The 24,352-nt window shown below is 38.2% G+C and overlaps 1 protein-coding gene across 1 annotated transcript in view; it reads left to right on the top strand.

Annotated features, from left to right (window-relative positions):
* LRP12 (LDL receptor related protein 12) overlaps positions 1 to 24,352 on the top strand; it is a 43,191-nt gene that overhangs the window by 6,152 nt on the left and 12,687 nt on the right. Inside the window, exon 2 of the mRNA XM_054385316.1 lies at positions 22,800 to 22,856. Coding sequence (XP_054241291.1) covers positions 22,800 to 22,856 — 57 coding nt within the window. The remainder of the gene's footprint in view (positions 1 to 22,799; positions 22,857 to 24,352) is intronic.

Here is a 24,352-nt window from a genome sequence, read left to right as displayed (position 1 = left end):
GCACACTTTGGCACTGGCAGAAGTCTGTAATGAAGTTACATGTGTGTTTAAAAGTTCGGAGAAAAAAAATTACACTAGAGGCTCCTGTGACTTAGTTTTATTATTCCAGCTTTGTGTGAACCTTTGGGAGAAGTAGATAGGTCATTCTGAAAGTACAGATTATGAGAACAGTTCTCTCATGGAAGAAAAAAAAAAAGGCATTTTGGTTCCCCCCAAATACAGTGTTACTAGAAACAGGTTCGTTCTGGTTAGTAATGTCTCTTGAAAATTTAGTGATCTTAATCATTTAAGGATCTGCTCCTTAAGAAAGGACTATTTAGTAATTGAAGGTAAGCAGTTTAAAACAGAAAGTGAAAGTCTTGTGGATTTGTTTTGTGGGGGAAGACGTGTGCTTACATTCATGTGCTCTGACTTCTAGATTTTAGCTGTATATGAATTTTTGTGAGACTTCAGTTAGTGCCTTTTTTTTCTCCACGTTGCAAAACCTGTTGGAATCCAGTCGATTAGTCTGCTTTGGTAGGGTGTTTTCTTTCTGTGAAATTGTATTTTGAGTATCTCAAGTGAAAGTAAAAGCTTCAGTTAGGAATATTGTAGTAACTGGGACTGAGATAATGAATAGGTCACATGCAGTAAACAAATCCATATATATATGTTCCTCTTATCACATAGTTTTAAGTGGAGACTTTAACCCTCCCCTTGTTTTTCTGCACATTATGCTCAACAATGTAATTTCCAAAGAGGCAATGATTCTAAAGTCCTAATTAACATGCTGGTCTATTCATAATATTGTCATATTTATTCCAGTCTGCTCTTCATACTACTAAATAATTACATTTTTCCATTTGCTCTCTTCTAAAGAAGTACTCAGTGCACAGGGATTTAGCTCAAAGTGCGTGTCTGAACCATATGGAAATATCTGTAACTGGACTTGGGAGTGTATGTGTCATCTTTTTTTTTTTTTTTTTTAAGTATGGAGACTGAACTTTTCTCCTTTCCAAGGTGTAAATACCAGTTCAAATATCCTAAAAGATATTGGTGTCTGTCAGAAAAATGAGTGATAAAATAAATCATCAGTTACAGGGGGAGGGACTGTTAAAAAGGCCTGTAGTGATAGGACAAGGGGCAATGGTTTTAAATGAGAGAAGAGTTGATTTATATTGGATTTAGATTGGGTGTTAGGAAGAAGTTCTTTACCATCAAAGTTGGTGAAGGGTCTTAGCTAACAGGTCTCATGAGGAGCAGCTGAGGGAACTGGAGTTTTCTAGTCTGGAGAGGAGGAGGCTGAGGTGAGACCTTCTCAGTCTCCACAACTACCTGAAAGGAGGAGGATGTATCGAGGGAGGAATTATTCTCTTTTCCCAGGTAGCAGTAGGATGAGAGGAAGTGGCCTCAGATTGCACCAGGGAAGGTTTATAGGAAAAATTTCTTTACTGAAAGAGGGGTCAGACATTGGAACAAACTGCCTAGGGAGTCACCATCCCTGGAGGTGTTTAAAAAAAATGTGTAGGCAAGGCAGTTTAGGACCTGTTTTATTGGGCATGGTGGTGTTGGGATGATGGTTGGACTTCATGATCTTAAGTCTTTTCCAACCTTAATCCGTGATTCCTCTTTCTGACTGGTTCTGCCATTTGGCAGTTTTGTGCTTTTCTAGCAGCTTTAGTGCTGGATGTGTCTGGCAGCTATTTTTTCTGGAGTCCAGTTAGTACTGACCTCCCTGTTGCTGTTGATCCAGCTAATGCTGTTTCCAGTGCCTGTTGCCTAGATGTTACTCAGATTGTCTCACTCCAGTCCCTCATTTCAAGTTACCTGTTGTGTCTGTAGTCTGTGCATACTAATAAACCTTCGGTGGTATCACAGTTCTCATATAAATGACAATCCAATATGCCAAAGCTGAATGGTAATGTTACTAATCTCCTGTGAAGTCTGCAAGTTTCTGGTTTTCTTCATTTGTGGCAACCTGGGACAGTACAGCCTGTATACAGCCCTTTTGTCTTTTCACTGTAAGTGAGTGATGCTTGGGAGAAGCCTCCCTTTCATCCTCTTGCCTTAGTGAGGGTCACAGTCTGCTGTCCTTCATTTGTTGGAACTATGTCGCTTGTGTGTGATGCTCTTGCGGTTCACAAGGAGTTTTCCTGGCATAAGAGACCTTGTGTTCTGAATGTACAGATTAGGAGGAGCAAGCAGTGTTGCACTCTGTGCTCTACACAATGGTATCTCCCAGGGATGACTCTTGCAACTCACGTGTGCCTGGAGTGAAAAGTTACAGTCATGGTTTGGGGGGTTGAAGGACACCCCTTCCTCTGCACTCCTAACTAACAGAAAGTTGTAGTAGTGCTTGATAGTTTTTGGAATGAGTATCATGAAATATTTAGCTGTACATTTGCCTTAATATGTTTGTTAAAAGCATGGAAGCCAGGAAGATGTATGTGAGAAGCAAGTGAGTAAGTCTACGCTTAGTCTCTTGCATCTTGGAAATGTCCCTAATTTGTGGCTTTATAAAGGAGGTGGATCTGAACTTTGGATATAGCCGTTCAGAGCATTGGGCATGAAGGAATTTGGCATAAAATGCAACAGCTTTCAGAAATTATCAATGACCAAAATAAAACCGAATTTCAATTTTTTAATCTGAGACCCTGCTTGCTGACCACACCACACATTTGGGAGCCAGTAAGGGTGGACAGTTTCTCAGTTGTGTGCCATTCAAGGAAAGCAATCACATCTTTTTTTTTTTTTTTTTTTTTTTTTTTAAAAGGTAATGAGTTACCCTCATGGTAAGGAGATCTGAACTGGCTTTAAACTTCTGAGTTGTTGAACATAGTTTGTAAATTATTGCTATGAAGGTAAGGATTGTAGCACCAGGTTCTTATTTAAGCAGTGCCTTTGTGCCTGTACTGAGGTACTGTGTACTTCAATGTAGTTTTGAAGTGTCTGAAGATAATTTATTTAGACATGTAATCAGAGCTTATGTTTTGCAGTTTATGAGGCTCCATTGTTCTGGGTCTACTTTTCTGGGAATCTGCTATTAAGCAGGAAGGACATGTACTTAAATGAATGATATACTTCATAACATAAAAGCAGATAAATACAAATTTGAACACATAGGCATTATGTCTGACATGGATCTTGTGCTTGTCACCATGCCGTGTCACATTTCTTGATATTTTAAAATTAAGTGCCTGTCTTTAAAAAGGATGTAGGAGCAAGTGCTCAATTTTGTTAGCAGGTTGGCTTTTAATAGCGGGAATGTCTGCTTGTATGTGTAATTTTTTTACCCTTTATTTTACAGCTCAGTTACTGCATTTGTACCCATTTTCCTTTTCAAGCAATATTCATTAAAAAGGAAGCCCTTAGCTGTTTGAGCCTTACAAACTTCCTGTAGCAGAGTGAAGCATCCTGTGCTGTAGCATGGTCATGATTATTTTAAAAACCCACAACCCAGGAGAACTGTATTCTTCAGTTAAAATCCTCAAGAGAGAGAATTTCCGTATTCATGTAGAATAGACTAAGAACTTCTGTCGTTATTCTACAACTTTGGTTCCTAAACCAAGACTGACTTTCTCTGTGCTTAAGGTTGTTGGTTTTGTTGAGCATTAGTCTTTCTGAGCAAAGTTAGTAATTGACTTCATAACTTTGTGTCAGCAGAAATTTGCAAAATTTAGGTAAATCTTTGGGTTTCCAACATACATTTGATATTGTGTGGGTACTATGAAGTCTTGTGATTGCTTTGAATACGTATATACATATTTGGATGGGAGATGTGTAGAATTTTTATCCATTCTCAGCCTTGACTGTGCTGTGCCCTGTGATCAGTTTACTCCTGGCATCACAAAGATCGAAGTCAAATCAAAATTAATTACTTTCTAAAACGTAATAAAATTACTACCTGCAGTTTGATAATTATAAACCAATGAAATTAACTTTAGGAACTTTCAGTGGTGTGTTTATTCAAAATTACCTTTACAAAAAGTTGCATTTTAAAGTTTTACCCACCTAGGATCATTGCAAGACATTTATCTCTGTCATAGGTGGTCCACAATAGAAACCTATACAGTTTGTTTTGCTTTGAGAAAACAAAGGCCAATGGTAGTGCCATCTGTGCCATCACTTTTAGCCGCAGCAAGCCTAACAGTTCCCTTCTGGAGATGGAACAGGCTAAAATACTTCAAGAGTGAAGTCATGATTTCTGAAGAGATCTGTGTAGTGTTGGTGTCCCAGAAGTGGCAATGTCTGATTCCATGTAGAAGTTGTCTTGTAATATCAGTGCTGAGCCTTTGAGTAGTTGTGCAGGCGTTGTAGTGTGGTGGGTTGAAATTTCCCTCCCACGTTAACACCACCAGACTAGCTCAGTTCAGAAGCAAATGAGGCTGTATTTACAAGCAAAAACTACAGTCTACAATGGAATGCGATGAATATATACAAAATACACAGTATTTACAATATTTACAGATATGTACAATTAACAGAAACAGCACCAAACCCTCCTGGCCAAAGCCAGGAAAGCTGTTCCTCTGCGTCCCCCTTCCCTGCCTTCTCCATACCTCCCTGGCAAAAGGAAGCAAGCAGCAGAGAGGTTATAACTTAGCCAAGGTCAGTGTGCAGGTGTGTTATCTCTGAAGCAAAGCCAGAAGAGAAATACAGAAGCACCCTGCTAGACTGCCCAGCAGAGAAACACCAGACAGACTGAACTTTGTTTTGAGTACTGCATCTTAGAGGTTTCTATCTCTCCAATGGAAGTGTTTAGAATAATCATTATTTTGCTTTCTTACATCCAGTTGTGATTTATTTACATTCTCTTACTTTTCTGTTTGAACCCTGTGAAAAGAAATTAAAGGCATATCCTTAAAAACACCACAGCAGGTGATCCAGGAGAAAAAACAGTAAACAGTGGCTAACAATGAGTGGTGATGTATAAGCAGAGGAAGAATTTTCAAGCATTGCTCTGCTATCAATAAAAGATGAGGAATGGAAAGCTCGGATGCCATGAAATAGTCCAGACTTCCCTTCTGTGAAAGAAATATAAAGGTACCTCTTGTATTGATATCCCCTTCCCTTTTGAATAGCCAATACCAAGCGAAACCAATGCCTTAAACTGTGGCTTATTATTATTCATTAGGCTGAGCTGCCAATAAAGAATTGTAAGGGATGTAATCTGCTTTCATCAATGCCCAAGTGTAACAATGCTTTTTATGCAAATTGAAAAGAAGCTACATCCAAAAGAACATGACTGCCTGGCAAGTTTGGTAAATGATGTTAACATAAAATAGAATCTTTTTCACATAGCTATATTTCCAAAGCATTCTTCATCTTTTTCTTAAAAAATAAATAAATGGCTGCTTTGTGGTTGTGCATGAATAGGGTTTGTTACAACACATTTCTGGTCCTATGCTGATTTTTGTCTAGTGTAAAATGGGAAATGTTGTTTTGAACTTATGGGAAAGTTAGTGTGGGAAAAGGCAGGCTTATTAAAGGGATGAGAGGCAACAGGAATGTGACTTACTGATCTGAAATGCTCTTCAGGGAAGTCTCAATTCTCAGTGCAAGCAAACTGGTCTGGTCCTCAGAGGGAAGATAAAGGTTGAAGAGTGGACCTAAAGTATTTAAATACATCTTTTAGGAAAGATGCAGTTGCTGAGTTTTTCCTGTGGAACTGGGAATAAGCTGCTTGGAGAGCCATGTGTCTGTTCTGCTTTGTTTATAACTCCAACTCATGTACTTGTCTGGTTTTGTGAGTGTGGCTACCAGCTAATTCCTCTCATCCTCAAAATGCCAATCCTCTTCTCATAACCACAGTCCATTGTATATTTCAGCTGTTGTTTAAGTGAGTGGATACAGACTGCTTTAAAGGGTTTAGTGATGATCTGCTGCTGCCACTTAGAGCTCCTTTAGATCAGCTTTCTTTTATTTGAAGCAGACAGAACATTTTTTTTGTCATGGATTATTGTATTCTGTGTAGTGTCTTGTATTTGGTAACAAGGAATTTCACGGTGAAACCTTTACACTGGAACTCAAGTAGAAATGTGTAATTTTTCTTGAAGTTCTTAACTGGATTTTTAAGTCTGTTACATTTCTACCAGGTGTGATAGAAATAGTCCAAAGTATTCAGAAGTTATGAGGAATGTGCAGGTGTGCACAACTGCTCTTATGCTGTGTGACCCATGGGAAGCTAGGCTCAAGCTGGAATTGAGATTGGCAGATAACAGTATGTCAAAACTGATCAACTCAACTGGCTTTTGAGGTTCTGACCGGGGTGGACAGTAATTATGTAACTTGACCTGCAGTCATCTGGTGTTTATCTGCATGACTCTTAGCAGGGATTTTTTTATAGTATTCTATATGTTTAATAAGTTTTTTGGTTTTTTTTTTTAGGAATCTGGAATGAGTGCAGGAAAAAAAGTTGTAAAAACTGTTCTCAGGAAGGAAGTTAATGACTCATGTAAATGTGTACTGAGAATACTTTTTGGTCAAGAAAGGAATAGATGAGAAGAGGAGATTGTGTCAAGGCAGAAGTGGAGATAAGGTAAAATGTACTAAGTGCTGGGCTGAGCATACTGGAAGGTAATTCTAAATTTGAATGTCAGGATAAATGGTGATAAGGATTTTGGAAATGCCTGTTAGATCATTCTCTTCTCCAGGGTGTTTATTGCTCTTATGTTTAAGCCTCTCTTCCTATGTATGCTTTTGTCATAGGAACTCTATCCTAGAGAGACCTGTGTGTGGTTACATGCTCACTCACAGCGACCTGCTTTCCTCTCCATGGGGGAGCTGATGATTTGGTGAGGTTTTTCAGCGTAGTGCAGTGCAAGACTGTGTTTTCTTGGTGAACATCGCAGGACCTGGAGTGGCTGGGGAGCATACGGCTTTGTGAACCTCCTTTCCTAGTTCTGCTGGTGGGACTGGCATCTGGGTAAGTCAAGAGCAGGGATACTGGAAATCAGCAGCCTCATACCAGCCGTGTCCTAGCTGCAAGGGATGGCACAGTTGCAAACACAGCCATGTTTTGGTGGCAGGCAGAGGCTTCTTTGTCATTCATGTCCATAGACTTTTTTTGTTTAGCTGGTAAGGTTATGTGGAACCAAATGGGCCAATTCATACCTCTGTAAATGTTAAATGCCTATTTCATCTATCTAACTTCCTGGAAATGTGTTTGCTGTTTTTAATTGCTGTGGACTTGCATCTAAAACAGGAAGTGAATCACCGAATTGGGTTATTTGATCCTTTGATAAAAAAATAAAGCATGTGTCATTAATTTTATAGACTTTTTTAATTCCTTGCAATGTTCTCCAATTGAAATTCCGATTCTGCTGCATTGGGGTACATGTATATAGTAGAGTGTCAGAGTGGGAGTATCTGTGCATGTTTGGGAAGGAAAGCAGGATGCAGTTCAGTTCTGTGTTACCAAAAAAAGTGAGATAAATCTCAAAGCTGCAGGACTTCTCTTGCATGCTTAGAGCTACTGTAATGTAATAAAACTTGGGATTTTGTGTCCCATACAATGTGAGACTTACTGACTCTGAGAGCAGGCCTAGAAAGTGCATTTAGGGTTATACAAACAGCCTTTATTGTATACTGACATCTACAAGTCATTGTGATCTTTTAATTTCTGTAGCAAATGCCCCCCTTGCAAAAATCCAAACCCAGAATCTTTAACAGTAAATTAGCTGTGTATCTACTTTAAAATATTTAATGTTTTGCAGTGATAATTTGTGTGTCTCTGGGATGTAGTTTGACAGCAGGGAAATTATATACCTGTTTCGAAACAAACTTTGTTCTGCCCTCTTTGCTGCTCTGGGTGTCCTGAAAGCATGCCCTACTCTTGAGTTGCAGCTGCCTAAACTGGCTGTCAAGTCAAATGCTTATTCAGCTCTACAGAAAGAAGGATTTCTTTGCTTTAATTTGCAATTGTACAATCATAATACCAGCCAACACTCTTTCTTGTTCCTGGCTCCTGATAGTAGTAGATTGTGTTTCTGCAGAGGAGGCTCTGGTACCTTGCAGTCCTATGCAATGTGAAAAATAGTATTCTGGCTGTTATATCCAATGAAAAGAAGTGAACATTTAAAGGTGGCAAGGTTAACTGGCTTTATGTTGCAATTACTGTTTTGTAACAGTTCTCACCTATCTCTAGCTACCTCCAGCACAGATTGAGATTTTCCCCCATACTTCCCAAAGCTCATAATTTTGAACTTTATTCTGAGTGATTTGGGGTAGAGAGGGAAAGTGAGGCACAATAAGGAGTCATTAGCACAAGACAGCTGTTTTGCTTGGTTTTGGTTGCCTGTTAATCTTCAGTGGCTCTTCAGTACTGACAGCTTTATCCCTTATTAACATTACTCAAGTTTAGCCATTCTTTCCTTTGTGCTTCCCACCAGCTGGGTAGGTCTGTCCCTGAGAGAAACAAAGCCCTTGTATTTGCTTTCTTGAAAAGCTCTTGATTCTGCTGTGCTTCCTGTAAAGCCCTGCCATATGATTATGTTCTGGCACCTGGTGGGCTGGAATTTCCAATTATTTTATATACTGTGCTTTTTTCATTGTCCTTTCCCTTACCTGATAAAAATGTAACATAGGCAGTTTTCACAAAGTAGTGAGCTCTGTTGAGCAAGTGTTGTTTGTACAGTTCCTGACAGAATAAATAAGCTTTAATCATGATTGTAGCTTTACGGTTTTATGTTAGTGTGTTTTACAGATACCGTGAGCTAAGTAGAGGAGACTTACAAATTTATTTTAAAGACATTGCATAGTGTTTGAAATAGCACATTAAACTTCTACAGAGGTGTACTCATGCTAGTGTGCAGGGTACAGCACCAGCATCGTTCTTGCAGGACGAGAATCATGAGATTAGTAGCAGGTAACATGGAAAGGAAGAGGAAAAAACTATCTTTATCTATTATATATCTATAACTATCTATTATCTATTACAAAGAGAGGGAAAGAAATCCTGGTTTGGGACTTAGAGATTTACAGTGTTTTGTCTATTGTTCTTAAATTATATATATATATAGAGAGAGAGAGGAGAGACAGACTATTCCAGGCTCTTCAAAATATCCAGGAGGTTTTCTGAAGTTTTCTATTTCAGAATCAAAAGCTTGAATTGATGCAGTAGCTATAGCAGAGTTTTCTCAAAGTGTGCACAGGTTTTTCATGAAACAATGTAAATAAAAATAAATTTTACTTGCTTGCATTGATGAAACTAATCTGTTGAACAAAAGACTATAAAAGCAGCAAGGTTGCCATGCACAGGTGTCCTAAATGGGTGCTGAGCACACTCATGCAAATACATGTGCACACATGTTCATACCAGGAGTATGCCTTGGCTATTTTAAGATTTGATTCTTAAAGTTACTAATCTGAGTGAAATCAATTTCATATCTTTCAGGCAATCTGTTTTCTCTTAATGTCTGTCTTATGAATAGAAGCAATTCACAGTGCATTTTGAGGAACGCAGGATGTTATGACTGGCAAGTTAGAGCAAGTTCATCACTTATTCTTTTTAAGTCCTGAGGATATTTAATAAACAGCATAGTTTAGGCAAGTCTAGAAAATTAGTGTAGCTAATTAATAGCCTTTGCTATTGCAGTGAGTGAAATTCTGAAGCTGACAGCTGGTTAGAGAGAGCTGTGTGGATTGAGTCTTTTTGATATTGAGAATGGAAGTGTGTAAATTTTGTGGTTCCCTCAGAACTCAGTGACATCTTCACTTCCATCTGCTATAATTAGACCAGATCAACTTATTCAGAATAAATAGTAAAATCAGTTTTGCACATAAGTGTTTGCATGAAATTAACAAAAAGCATTGCTTTACAAATGCTGAAGACACAGGCAAGAAGTGCCTTGCCTTAGGAGCTCTTCCCTCCTTTGGCTGTGCTTTTTACTGCATTCTTGTAGTCCGTGTGAGTGATGGTGTGGTGAGTTACGCTGTGGTAGTTACTTCTGCACCTTAGTTCAGTGAAGCATTAACAAGGGACAGACTCTGGAAGATAGCAGGGCAGACTGATGACATTTTCTGTTAAGTCTGGTTTCAGTTTGAATAGGTGCTAGGGGTCTAAATACTCCAGGTGCCAGACTTTGCATAGCAGATCTGCACAAGTGCTTGCAAGAAAAGTGGTTTCTGAGACCTTTTTTGTAAACTAGTGGAAAAAAGCTTTTTGGGGAACTCAGCAGTGCTTTTTAAGTCTACCAGAAAGTAACCAAAGTACATTAAAGAGTATAAAAAGTTGTCAAAGTCACAGGTTTATTTCTAGTAATAAGTAGGGAGAAGGGAAGAAGACACAGCTTTATCTTTCAAATGAGGGCATATTTTCTAGATGGAATAAACATGCTGTGCTTTTATATTTGATGTATGTGGCATACATGCATGCAAATACACTGCTGCTTCACCACCCTTTCTAGTAAACAGGTTGCATTCAGTTCAGTTATGTCATTACAGCGAATGCAGCTGGGATGCTTTGCAGTTAACTCTAATTTATTGTTGTTACCCTCATGAGAGCAGAGATGAAGCTCAGCAGGTACATGCTTTTGACTCATAGGCCATGGTGTACATGGGAGATTTCAGCCATCTGGGTTGGAAGGACAACATTGCAGGGCACCAGCAATCTAAGAGGTTCCTGGAGTGCGTTGATGATGATTTCCTCCAACTGGTAAAGGAACCTACAAGAATAGTTGTTATGCTGGACCATGTCCTCACTGACAAGAAGAGACTTGTGAGTGAGGTGAAACTTAAGGGCAACCTTGGCTGCAGCAACCATGAAATGATAAGAATTTAAGATCCTTAGGCTGTCGAAGAGGGTGTGAAGCAAGCTTTCTACTCTGTATTTCAAGAGAGCAGACTTCATCTTCTTCAGGGGTCTACTTTGGCAGAGTGTCATGAGAAAAAGCCTTGGAGGGAAAAGGGGCCTGAGAAAGCTGGTCAGTACTCAGGGGTCATCCCCTCCAGGCCCAGGAGCAGTGCTTCCCAAGAAAGAAAGTGGTGGCAAGAGTGCCAGGAGACTGTCATCAACGAACAAGGTGCTCCTGGATTTACTTGGGCAAAAAAGGAGTTACTAGGGATTGGAACCAAGGATGGACCATGTGGCAGGACTGTCTGAGCAGCCAGGGATCAGCTTAGGAAAGCACAAAGAGAACTAAACTTGGCTAGAGACATAACGGAGAATAAAAATAATTTCTTCAGGTACATCAGGGACAAAAAGGCAGCTAGGGAAGGTGCAGGGCCTCTCTGAAAGGAGAATCACAGATGCACAGGATGTTAAGGGTTGGAAGGGATCTCCAGAGATGAAGTCCAACCCCTCTACCAGAGCAGGACCATAGAATCTAGCACAGGTCACACAGGAATGCATCCAGGTAGGGTCTTGAAAGTGTTTGGAGGAGGAGACTCCACAACCTCTCTGGGGAGCAGCAATGGAGCAGTGTCTTCATTCTTTTCAAAATTCCTTATGATTTTCTTCCATCCCCTGGTATCAAGTACTCCTACTCTACTTAAGTCTTTTTTTGAAGAGGGGAAAAAAAAAGTAGTAATTGTAAGTCTGAGTTATGTTTTTTTTCTGGAACTAGAAGCTTGGATGTTTTGATGGTTCCTGGTAGGTGCTTTCATGGGGTAATTGCAGGTATTTTTGTTTCTGCAAGCTTATAGAAGATTTATGATGACTGCAGTTATTTGTTAGTTTAAGAATAATGATTTAATTTCTTCTGTTAGCACTTTTTGAAGACAGAATGGAATTAAATCATTTGGTGAAAAGCAGTATTACATCTTAAAAATATGACTTGAAGCCCTGCTTTTACTGTGTAACTTCTGATAGAGGCCTGAAATCTTAAGGTTGACTCCAGATGGTTTGGGTTTAGTTTATTTGTTGTTCTTTTTGTGTGTGTTTTTAAAATACAGTACACCAGCTGTATGTAGACATTGCTAACTGCCATTTGTTCCTGTAGTTATAAGGAATTAAGATGCGAAGTCTGTCTAAGCCTGCATAGAGCAAAAACAAAGCCAGGGATTTTTTTACTGCAGCAGTATTTTAAATAAACTAGTAGATAAAAGTTCAAAGCATGTGAAGATCATGAATCAAATCTGAAGTGCTCTTCCCTCTCTGTATAAGCACTTTGCAGCCCACACATCAAAATTTTCCCCTAGTCTGGCACTTCTAAAATGTGGAATACTTTCAGTATCTGAAATGGAATTTCAGAAGAAAATTATGTTTACTGCAGTCAAACATGTACAAAGGCTTTGGTCAGTCCTTTGTTATCATAACTGAGTTTTGTTATTTTAAACATAGCTGTGGAAATAACAAGAAACTTCAGCTTTTTCTGTGTAAGCAATATGGCAGTGCAATGTTTTCAGGTATGAGGGTAAATTATGTTCACGTTCCTCATAGGGTCTAAACAATTAAGAATAGACATCTAAACCTTATAAAGGAGGTTGTTCATGGAATAGTTCATTTAAGGTTGGGTAGGCAGTAGAGTCTCTTGCTTCCCTGTCCTTGCCACTCCCTACAAATTTCTGGTCCACTCCCCTTTCTTCTGATTTCCTTATCATTGTTCAGTTGTTTTGGGTTTTTCTTTGTTTCTTTTTCTTTTTTTTTTTTTAAGATACTTCAAATTTAGCTGTAATTTAGAAGACTCTATTTGCTGTTTGAACTGTTGAATTGGTTTTAGTAATATGTTTTCTTTTTTGCTCTCTATCTAACCCAGAATGCTGCAGTAGATTAACTGGAGGGCAGTACAACTTGCAATGGCCAGGCAAGTAATTTCCTTTATACCTGGCTGAGCAGAAGCAGAGGGTTTGACATGAATAGAATTACTTATGTTCTTAAAATCAGGGATTGTGTTGAAGCTGAGCCAGCGTCTCTGCTAGATTTCCAGTTTCCACTGCTTGTTGCCAAGTCTATTAGAGCTGTCTATAAATAGTTTGTGGAATTTCTGAGTGAGAACTAGAAAAAAAAGTAATGTTATTTTCTGTCCCCACCTTCTCAAACTTTAACTTTTTTTCTTCTCTCCCCCCCCATCAAACTGTTACACCAAAATGCTTCTTTTAAAATTAATTTAGTTATTAGTTTAAAAAAAATTGTGTTTTCATGACAGTAGACTCAATTAAAAACGACCTTGTGGGGTTTACACATGATCACATGTCTTGGATTTCTTTCCACCTGCAGCATGAAATCAGTTTCTGTAGTTACTACTCCAGCTTGTTTTTTGCAACTTACGGTAAAGGAGCCTTGGGTTATTTTTCTAGTTTGGTGCTCAAAGATCTTTTTCAAAAGTGTTTTCTGTTCTCTCTCTTGTGAGTCTCTCCTGCAGGTACACCCAGGAGAGGTCTGTGCTGTATTAAACAGTCAAGTACAGAACTGCTAGTTGCTTTGTACATTTGATTGGCTAGAAGGGAGAGCTGTCACTTTCTGTAGAAGTGAGAAGGAAAAGTGACTTGAGAAAGCCACACCTGTAGAGCAGGGAAGTGAGAGCTCACATCATACACTGCATCATTTTCCAAACGTTTGCTTAATGTCTCACAGTGCTTATGGGGACTCTGTTTCAATACTCTGGCATCGGCTCTCTTGGCAGCACCTATGTGGAATCTACATTATGCTAACCTCTCATGATGGTTTATATGGACTATTATAAATGTGTGTCGCAACAGCGTTCAAGGGTGGTGTATATTAGTGAATAATGTATGCAGTGCTTAATGAATCCAGAAAGAGAACTTGAGTCACCCATACTAGATGACTGCACAGACTTCGAAGCTTCTGCCTGAAGTTGAGGTAGAGCCTCCCTGACGTACTGGAGCTCCCTGTCAGAGGGCACACCTGGGGTGTTGGGTAACTGAGGATGTCTCTGTGTTGGCATGTTCCACAGCCTGGCAAGAGCAGATCTGGAGCAAAACAAGTTATGCCGAAGATCTGTTGTTTGTGCTGTATGCATTTCTGAAGGGTTTTCCTTGGACTAGCTCAAGTGTGGCCCAGAGGACTGGTGTCAGTGTGATGCCAGTAGGCATGTGTCATCTAAAAGGAATCCAGTTTGATGGTGCTAAGGCCATAGTACAATGTGAACCAAAGCAGATCAGGAGATTGAGAAGCATGCTCCATATCTGAAGTAAAGTACTATTGTAGACAAACCTCAAGTTGACACCAAAAATTAATCAGGAATAGAGGATATATCATGTTTTGTAGAGAAGCTAATTCAAAGCATTCACTTAGGTAGTGAACCTTGGTTTTTAGAGTACCTGTTTAGTAGCCACTTGGTTTTGGTGAGGGGAATAATGTTACAGTGCTAAAAAAATAGAATGTTTTTCTGTGGAGATTTTAAAGTCAGTGTTATTAAGAGTATAGGAAAAAAGGTATGTGCTGTTCATTCAAGTACTGATTGATTTTGGATTTAAGCTCTGTACAGGGTAGACTTGAAAATTTTGGGGCTGTGATTTATTCACTAAGTGATGAATTAAGACTTTTTATTCAAAAATATCATGCAGCTACGCATTATTTAAAGCCCCTCTGTGAGGAGGAAAGGACAGTATAAGAATAAGAGGGTGATACAAAAATGCAATGTTGCACAGGTTTTAAGTGTACAATGCAGACTTTATCAGCACCATATCCACTGGTGATTATAAAACTGAAAAATCTAAAACCTGCATAAACCAATTCATCGCAGAATTGTATCTCTAGTTCCTATTTTTCTAACTAAAACTACATCACAGTTGGTCTAAAATAAAAATGGTACTACATAAAATAACAGCATGGAGTAATGTAAACAAATCCTGTGCTTTATCTGTTCTTGCAGTGAAATTTTATGTGTTTATTTCCTGCTTTTGTATCATAAACAATTAAATAAAACACTATTTCAGTATAGTTTCATCTGTTAGTCATTTTGATTCTTTCCTTAATTAAAAGAATTAATTATGCCATTGTACTATTCAAGTATACAACACTTTCTCGTTTAATGTGAACATTCACTTTCACTGTTTGACATTTCAGATATATTTACTGTATCTTCTTTCTAGCAGATGTTCTTCTGTTACAGGGATTTGGAATAAATCTTGCCACTCTATTGCTCAGTTTGCTTTTAGTAGAGAATTCTGACTGATGTCTGCACAGCAGTAAGGCTTTCCCTCAATGTTTCTGTCTACTGCATGTGTAATTTTTTATTAAAAGAAATGGTTATTTAAGCCTTTCCCTACCTGAAGGATACTTTGTATCTTGCTGCACAGCTTAATGCTGTTTTGGAAATGACCGCCTGAAATTCCTGATTCCTATACTTAACCCTAAGGAAATGTAGGGAAAAAACCACACATAACAGCTTGATAGCAAACTGCTGATTTAAAGTTAAGAATTAAAAAACCTGTCAATAGCTCTTGCAAAGATTTTTTCATCTAAACGAGAGATCTTGTCACTTCTTGTGGTGCTTTTTAGTCACCTTTTGCCATGGAATATTATAAATTATGCAAAAGCATGTGTTTTCCTTTGTCAAGGAAGGAGCAATTGGGAAAAATGTACGGTCAAAGTGCAATGCAGTATAAAAAAAGAAAAATAAAGGCATGAAAATAGGAGCTTACTGTGGATCTTGAGTAGTTAATCCAAATACATACTGGGACAAAGATGTGTTCATTTGATTTCATGCATATCTCTAATCAAAAGGATGCAGTGGCAATCTAAGCCATCAGAAGGCAGGAAATAATGAAATGGTGTTAACTGTAAAAGCTGTGACTGCTTTCTGTAGAAATCTGCAAGTAACTGTTTTGCTTTGCTGCTGAATATAGAGAGTATACAGCTGCTGCATGGCTTCTGTGGACTCTGAGCTCTACTGCACCTTAACTTGAAGCATTCCTTGTAGCAATAAGGCTGTTTATTTGATGAACTGTTCTGGGAGGATAAGTTTCAAATGCTTAGATGACTGCTGTTTGTTTTTTCTTCTTTCTACTTGCACCACTTTCAGTTCCTTCTCTCTTGCAATGCTGTGCATATTGCTCAGTTCCTGTCTTCTCACTATAATACGGTTTGGCAGTGCTAGGAGACATGTTTTGCACATAGAAGAGAAAGAGGAGAAACCATATTCTCAGAGACATTTCTAGCTTATAAAGGGTGAAAAAAAACTCCAAGTCTAGTCCCTTTCATACTCTTATTGCTCATACTTTCAGTGCTCATTTGAAATTATAAAAAGTGGTCTTTTTCTCAGTTGCATAGTCTCATTTTACTGATTACTACTCTCACAGCACAGGAGAGTGTGGGAGTAGCCAATGGATTTAATGCTAACTGTACACTAGTTTAACAAATACAGGTGCAAGTTTTGAAGAGATGAGGTGGCTATAAACAATGAGCAAAAGACTGAGGGAGGATCTTAATTTTTGTGGCTCATTGACTGCATCTGAGCTACATGTGAATAGAGTATTTTGGATTATGTATCAAACAGATGTTTTTGTCATAGGTGGTTTGAGTAGAAAAGGACTTTTGAAGATCATCTGGAAAAGAATAGCACTGCTTGTTTTTCTGTTGGTCTCCTGCATGCCCTGCTCAGAGCTGTAACATCTTAACCTTAGATTAATCATAGGTATAATGGGCAAGCAGTTAGCCTATGCAGTTTTATTCCACTGATTCAGCAGGTGAGCATGACTGGTTCAACTTGACATGTGGGATCTTCAGATGGAGCTTGTTTCAGCACAGATGTGCTTGGATGTTTGTGGGAGGTGCAGGGGGATGGTCTGATGGTCTCTGGCTGGGACTATCTGAAAATGTGCTAGCAAAAGGGGCCATAACCAAGAAGCATACAGGAATGTTACAGAGCCATCATGTTTCCAGTTACCATATCTGCATCAAGAAGGATATTGCCATTTTTGGATTAGACATCAGAGGACTATTGCTAAGTGGCTTTTTAGTGGGGTTATACATAAGACAGCACCATTTTTGTTCATGAAAGCATATAGTTAGATTCTTGTTTTTGTGGTATCGTCCACGCTTGGTCATTTAGAAGCAAAATTTGGTGCAGATTACTGCAAGGTAATCTTGACAAGAGGCAGTGTAAACAAGTTAAGTCTACTGGTTGTAAGGTACAGAATCGACCAAAATTTTGGGAGTAGGTTGAAGAAAGGAAGTTTGGTCACGAAGTACATTGTCTGAAGCAAAGCAAGTTGAACAGGTACTATGATAAAGGGTGTTGGGAAATGCAGTTGTGTACAGGAAGTGTTGATCTCTTTGTCCCTGATGATTGCGGTTCAAGAGAAATATCCTGTCCAGTCTGCTTATGTAGCAGTCCTGACATACCACAGTACCTTTTAACTCAAGGAAATTTAGAAAAGCCTTTCTTTGTAGCCATTCAGTTAAAGCAATTACTCAATTGATACAATTCTGTTTATAGGGGAGGTTAATTTGTCTGTTAAAGCTAATCACGGTGGAGATAAATGTGCATGATTTCTTTTGTGTACAGTAACTACTTGGTTTAACAGGAAAAAATAAAAGTAACTTAGTTGTGGTGTTTGCCATTATGGATTTTTTTTTCTTTTCATTTTTCATTTCCATAGTCAATATCTCTAAAACTCAATCTGGATTTAACTTGAGTCCTCAGAGAGATGATATTCTTCCAAACTGAACAGTTATGAAGTTCAGTTTTAAAATCATGATAGACAAAGTTGCATATACCACATTTTTATAGGTGCAGTTTTACAATATTTATCACTTCACTATGTTTGTATTATTAGTTTTAGCCAAAATGAAATTAAAATGGGGTTTTCATTTGAGATTCATTATTTTCTATCTTGAATATATCAGTATTTAAATAAACTTTAGATAAACTTGTTCTTTTTCAGAAGCCTTCAAGTTCATGTATCTAGAATGCAGAAGCTTAATCTTGTTAAATCTGAATGTTTAGACTAAAAGGGACAAGTAATTACTAGGGGGCTGTGGGCTCGGTTTTATTCTCTGTAGTTATATGCAGCTAATCCTTTGAGTCTGATCCCACTTTGAGAGCGATCTGTGCTGTATAGGTTATGGAGAAGGAGGGCTATAGTAGGGGTAATGTCCTGAAGTCATGTGGTTAACCTCCACAGTAGTCTGAACATCACTGCTACTGTCTGGGTTTTAAATATGAAGAACTTGGCAGCTTTTTTTTTTTTTCAAATATGTCTTGTTTTTCAAATCTGAAAGCTTTTTTTTTTTTTTTTTTTTTTTATTCCTCACTTCCCTACTCAGCGGTTTGGTTGAAGTGTTTGGTACTGTGGTGCTTTCTTTGTTGCCAGTTCTGTTCTCCTGGCCTGTGTTTATTTCCTTACCCAAAGATGTTAGTGAATTACCTTCCAAGGCTATGGATTTTATCTTCTCTGTGGTTTTGTTCTCCTCTCCAGATTCCCTATAGGAGTATAGGGCTCGTGGCTCTTGGACCTGGATGTTGAGAAGTAATGCTTTAAGGGTGTTGGGTTTTTCATGATGGGCTTGGGTGGTTTTTAATGTAGTTTCATATAGACTGATAGGGGTGAAATGGCCCAAATGCTGGAAGACCTGAAGGCAAGCTTGCCTGATTCTGTGGTCAATCAGCTGTGAGACACAAATCAAAAGGAATTAATTCAAGTGTTTGTGGAACTACTTGTCTGTTTCTGCCTGCTCTGAAGACAAGACAGCATCTCAACACAGAGGATTGGAGTGGGATAGGAGAAATGGACAGAGGTCAAAGGGAGTGGCTTTGTGCTGTGAAAATAAAGTTTTATGTTGAGACTGTCAGAATCAGTGACAACTTTGACCATTATTGTGCTGTGAGCATATATATAAGTTATTCACGATAGAAAGGCACTTCAGAAACTGGAGATTGTTCCATACTGTAAACACACCCTGTAAAGAGTCTATCTCATTAATAAAAATCAGCCAATTAGTTAACTGTTGTTCTTATTGCAGTCAAGGAATCTTTAGAGAGATAGCAGCAGTGGTGGCAGAAAATTGATGTGCAGTTAAATAGAAAGCCATTAAAAGTCCTTTCCATACTTTTGATTATCCTATAGTTTACCAGTAGTTTAATGTGTCTTGTATCCGTATTTACCGAAGATTCTGCTTGTTTGGGGGTGTGTTTTGGTTTGTGGTTTTCTGTTGGGTTTGTTATTCATTTATCTCTGTGTGTGGGTCATTTGCTTGTCTGTGGGGGGTTTTTTTGTTTGTTTGTTTGTTTTGTTTTTTATTTTGTCCATTTGAACTTAAACACACTCACTGCCTGTACATTAAGCTGCAGGACTAAAGCTGACAAACATTTCTTGTTAATACCCCTTAAAATAGCTGGTCCATTTTTTTTTTTTTTTAAAGGATTTATAAAAGGATATGAAGGAGATGGGTATAGACCTGGTTATACAAGGGACTTTTTTGTTTTGGGGTTTTGTGTGTGTGTTTTGGGGGTTAGTGGGCTTTTTTGTGTGTTTTTTTTGTTTTGGTTTGGTTTTTTTTTAAAGTAAGAAATTACCAAAGATAAAGTGATGGAAGATGCCAGGTTTTGAAAAAATTCATGCAGAATCTTTTCTTCTCAGTGTGTCTGCCAGTGCTGTGCTGTTTTTCACACATGCTTAACCAGTTCCTGTAACCGATGGGAGCAAACTTTGTGTGGAGTTTTGTTGCGTGGCACCTGCTACAGTTTAAAACTTCAGGTTCAAACTGGAATGAATAATAAATGTTTCTTCAAAACATTGAGAAATACGAAACTTACTGGTGACCTAAGAATTTTTTTTTTTAATATGCTCAGACTCTGCTGTATTAAGTTGATAGACTGGCAGGAATTTCAAAGATAATTATGTTCCCAAATCTTAATGGAAATTCCTGATCTGTTACCTGTTGATACTCTAGTAGGCTCAGTTTGTATGGAAGCATGTGACATAACTGTTGAGATCATATAAGGATCATTGCCTAAAAAATTCAGAAAGGTGTCAGCAGTTAGTAATGCTTCAATGGCATCTGAACACACTATTTCAGTGACAGTTTTCACTAAAAAAAAAAAGTGATAATCTGGGAGGTTTTTAAGGTTCATCTTTAATGTATTGAAGGATTATTGGGAAGGATTTTGTTTTTTAAAGAAAACACCATATTTTGATACTTTAATCCCTGGATCTGAGTTGAGGCTTGATCATCACACATTAGTGATTCTTAGTGGTCTGTGAAAATAAATCAGATATCACCTTATGTCAAGAGATTGATTATTAGATCATAAAGTATATTTAGATGGAAAACACTTAAGTGTTCCATTTTTGGATGCTGATTTAAGTTTTCTTCCTAATTTAACCCATTAAGTCAAGGAATTGGATGTGTGCTCCCATTTTAGTATGTGTCTCATTAATGCTGTTTGATAGTTTATATCGATTTCTTATATATATATTGCTTTTTCTTCCATCACTTTAATGTTATGTGAGTATTTTCATGGTTTATTATTGTATTTTTATCAGAACAGATACCATTAAAATTCTGGGTTTGTTTTCCTGATCTTTATGTCTAGGCAGGTTGTCTGTAATTCAGATTTTGAGGGCATCAGTGAAGTGTCTTCAACATTAATTACCTTGGAGTTTTTTATATTTCCAAATGTTTGTGAATTCCTTCTTTGTTGTCATGTTGTTCATTGTCAGTGTTCAGTAATAACTACAGATGTAGCTGAATGTACTAGTAACCCCTTTTTGAAAATACAAACTCGGTGAACAATCCTTACTGCAGTTTGAAAGATGAAATACAAGTAAGCTATTTTTAGTTTAAAACAAGAGGTCTTGAAATGAATTAATTTGTCATTATGTTGATGGAAATAATGAAAAGCAAGACAATTAGAAATGTGCTTCTGTGGAATTAGTTGCAAGTAAAATCACTTTGCAGCAAAAATGGTGTTTATTTTGTAAATTTAGAACTGTTACTGAAGCTATGAAATCAGAGCTGCAAGCACACCTGTATGCAGAATGGATTTGGAGAATAGCTTTTTAAAACTTACTTTGCTTTTCAAAATAGTTTAATTGGACAATAATTGCTATCTATTAGAGTGTTTTAAATAGTTTTTGTTTTAATTTCACTTCTGACTTTTGAACATCAAGGGCAATTGTTACAGTGTAGAATTATTGGGTGTTTCTCAAATGAGGTAAAGCAACTTCCTATGTAAATATCTGCAACAAAATGAGTACATTAAAAATGGGAGGGGAACCGCCACTTTTAGAGTCCAAGATTTTTTTTTTTTAAAAAAGGGAAAGTACACTTGCAATTTTTCTGCAAGTTTGTTTGTGTCCCCTCAGTTCAAGGACAGGGAACCTGCTTGAAACAGTCCAGTGCAGAGCCACAAGGACGGTGAAGAGAGTGGAACATCTTCCTTATGAGGAAAGGCTGAGGGAGTTGTGTCTCTCCAGCTTGGAGAAGAGGAGCCTGAGGGGTGCTTATAAAGATGTGAAGGGCGAGTGTTGGGAGGATGGAAACAGGCTCTGCTCAGTGATGTCCAACGACAGGACAAGGAGCAGTGGTGCAAGCTGGAGCAGAGGAGATACCACATGACCATAAGGAAAACCTGTTTCACTTTGTGTGTGACAGAGCCCTGGAGCAGGCTGCCCGGAGAGGTTGTGGAATCTCCTCTGGTGACATTCAAAGCTGCCTGGATGCGCTCCTGTGTGACCTACTCTAGGTGATCCTGCTCTGACAGGGGGGGTTGGACTAGGTGATCTTCAAGGTCCCTTCCAACCCCTAACATTCTGTGATTCTGTGTGTCTTTAGGAAGTGAAAAAAAATATTGTATCTTTGTGCATTTGATGTCAGCCCTGGGAACTATTTCTGAAACACTTCATCTCTATCCACTGCAGTGGAGGAGTGTTGGGATGCTTGCTTAGGTGTATATGTTCTAGGCTGACTCAGTCTCTGAGCTCAGTATAAAAAGGAATTGGAGTTTTTGCCATATCTTTAAGGTTCTTGTCACCAAATGTATCACACTTAAATTGCAATGCTGGTGGAGCAACTGATTTTGCATGTTTGAAAATCTATGTGATATGGCAAAACTTCAGTATTACAAAACTTTTAGTGATTAAGAATTGTGTTTTTAAAAATTGCTTAGTGATGTATTTTACATTTTAGATTCACTATCTGTGTTCAAAGGAGCTTATTTATGAAAGTAGCTCTCTCATCCCAAAATGCCTGGAAGATTTTACAAAAAATTTCTTGTAAGGGTTACAAGAAAAGATGTTGAATAAAGGAGAGGAGAATGAGAGGTGTTGCTGGGAAAAGCATTTACAAATACAATTTGATCTGTCACATCAAGTCACGGGGTTACCACTTGGCTGCAAGCATTCGCTTTAGCAGACTTCTTCAGAGGAATAATTTTTTTGTTTCTAACTCTTGATGACCACATGGCTCTGGTCGTTCATCTTTACTTTTGAAGGTAGCTAGTTTCTGGCTCTATCTTGAAACATCTTTCTGGATAAAGGCTGTAGGCTGCAATTCATTATAAAATAGATGGATGCCTTCCCCTGGATGTCTTTATTTGCATAGCATTTACTTGCAAATCTTGATGCAAGAGGAGGTGGGGAAGATGCATTGAAATAAAGCTTTCTCAGAAAGAAAATAGCATCTGCCATCTAAAATGCCCAAAGTTTCTCAAAACCGCTTGCTACCATCAGTCTCTCATTCCTTAACTTCCCAGTGTATTTAATTGCTCCTAGAACACTAACAATGCTTGGGTTTTGTTTTTACTATAGAGTAACTTTTCCTCTAACTTTTATCATAAAATGAACATAGGATTTTTAATGCTTTTAATTAAAGTAACTCCGGTTTTATTCTTTCTGTTCTGTGAAAGGGTATCTGAGGAAATTTTTACAAATTTTATCTTGGAAATTAGCTTATTCATTATGTTTAATTTTAGGAAATGGTGCTCTTGCAGAACATTCTGAAAATGTGCATATTTCAGGAGTGTCAACGGGTAAGTCATTTTTTGTAATGTTTAAATTTCATGCATGACTTAAATAGTAAATATTGAAAGCCACCTGGTATCTTATGAAGAGATATTTGGCTATAAAAATTATTACTGCCTTTTGCAGCATGTAATAAGGAATGAAGCAACTGGAACATGGAAAAATTCTCATAAGATAAAACTGATACCTGCATGCTCATGAACAGATTGTGCCTTTCTAAGTGGACTGCTTAATTATTTTTCCATACAAACATTGAACTAAGAGAAAAGTTGGTTTAAGCTGAATTGATATTTTCTTTCCACAGTAAAGTTTTTGTGAAATGAAATTTATTGAAATGTAATTTTGGTCACTGCTATCAAATAATATGAATCCAGGAGTTATGCATTTCACCTGATTAGATTGAAGCAGTAACTGAAACCACTGTACACTTCACTGCACAGTTTCTTTAATACAAGAAAAAAAAGAATTTTAGAACTCATGAAACTGAAAACCTTATGAGATGCTGGGAGAGTATGGGGTATAAAAGCAGCACACATTGCTCAAAGGTTGCTCCATTCTTTTCCAGTAAGTCAGGCTTCTTCAGTGCAGCAGCCATGGTTGGGATTATTCTGTTAGTGATGTGACTGTATGTCCCTCAAGGCATTAGGCCATACAAGTTGTAGTCTTTGTTCTTAGTTGTTAAGCAAGGGTCACTTGCTTATGTTCAGAATATGTGCAAATGGGGAGATAAAAACTCTTCTTCAGTGGGTAGAAAAATACAAGTTTGTTTCTTTTAATGGGGAAGCAGCTACTAATCCCTGGAAATCAAACTGATTTTCACAGCCTTCTCCTGAAATAAGAATCAGAATGCAAACTTTTTGAGGACAGCTTGAACATCTCACTGTAGTATTCTGGTGTCCTTGCAGTATCATTTCAAATATTAGATTGCTGCTTTTGCACATGGTTGAGTTTTTGAATAAATGTATGCCAGTGGGTGGTTTCTGTTACACCATAGTACCTTCTCTTCCCCTTACATTGTTTGCCACTTAAAGACTCTCAGAAGATCTTTATCTGTTCTTGTACTGCATCATGAAGACTGTTGCTTTACAACAGTAGTAATGCACCAACTATCGTATTGTACTGGTTAAAGCTCAGCTGGCCACTAAGCCCCACACAACTGCTCACTCAGTCCCCCTACAGTAGGATGAGAGGAGGAATCAGGAAGGTGAGAAAACTCATGGGCAGGCAGGTGTTCAGCCATCTCCAGGAAAGCAGGGCCCCATCACATGTAACAGTTACCTGGGAAGACAAATGCCATGTCTCCAGAGATCACTCCTTTCTCCTTCTTCCCCCAGGTTTATATGCTCAGCATGATGTCATATGGCATGAAACACCCCTTTGGACACTTGGATTCGGGTGTCCCAGCTGTGTCCCCTCCCAGCTTCCAGTGCACTCCCAGCCTACTCTCTGGTGGAGTGTTGTGCAAAGCAGCAATGGCCTTGACTGTAAACTCTTTTGCAGTAGC

This window comes from Indicator indicator, chromosome 12, assembly GCF_027791375.1.
Source record: "Indicator indicator isolate 239-I01 chromosome 12, UM_Iind_1.1, whole genome shotgun sequence".
Lineage (NCBI taxonomy): Eukaryota > Metazoa > Chordata > Aves > Piciformes > Indicatoridae > Indicator > Indicator indicator.
This window is presented reverse-complemented; position numbering and strand designations above follow the sequence as displayed.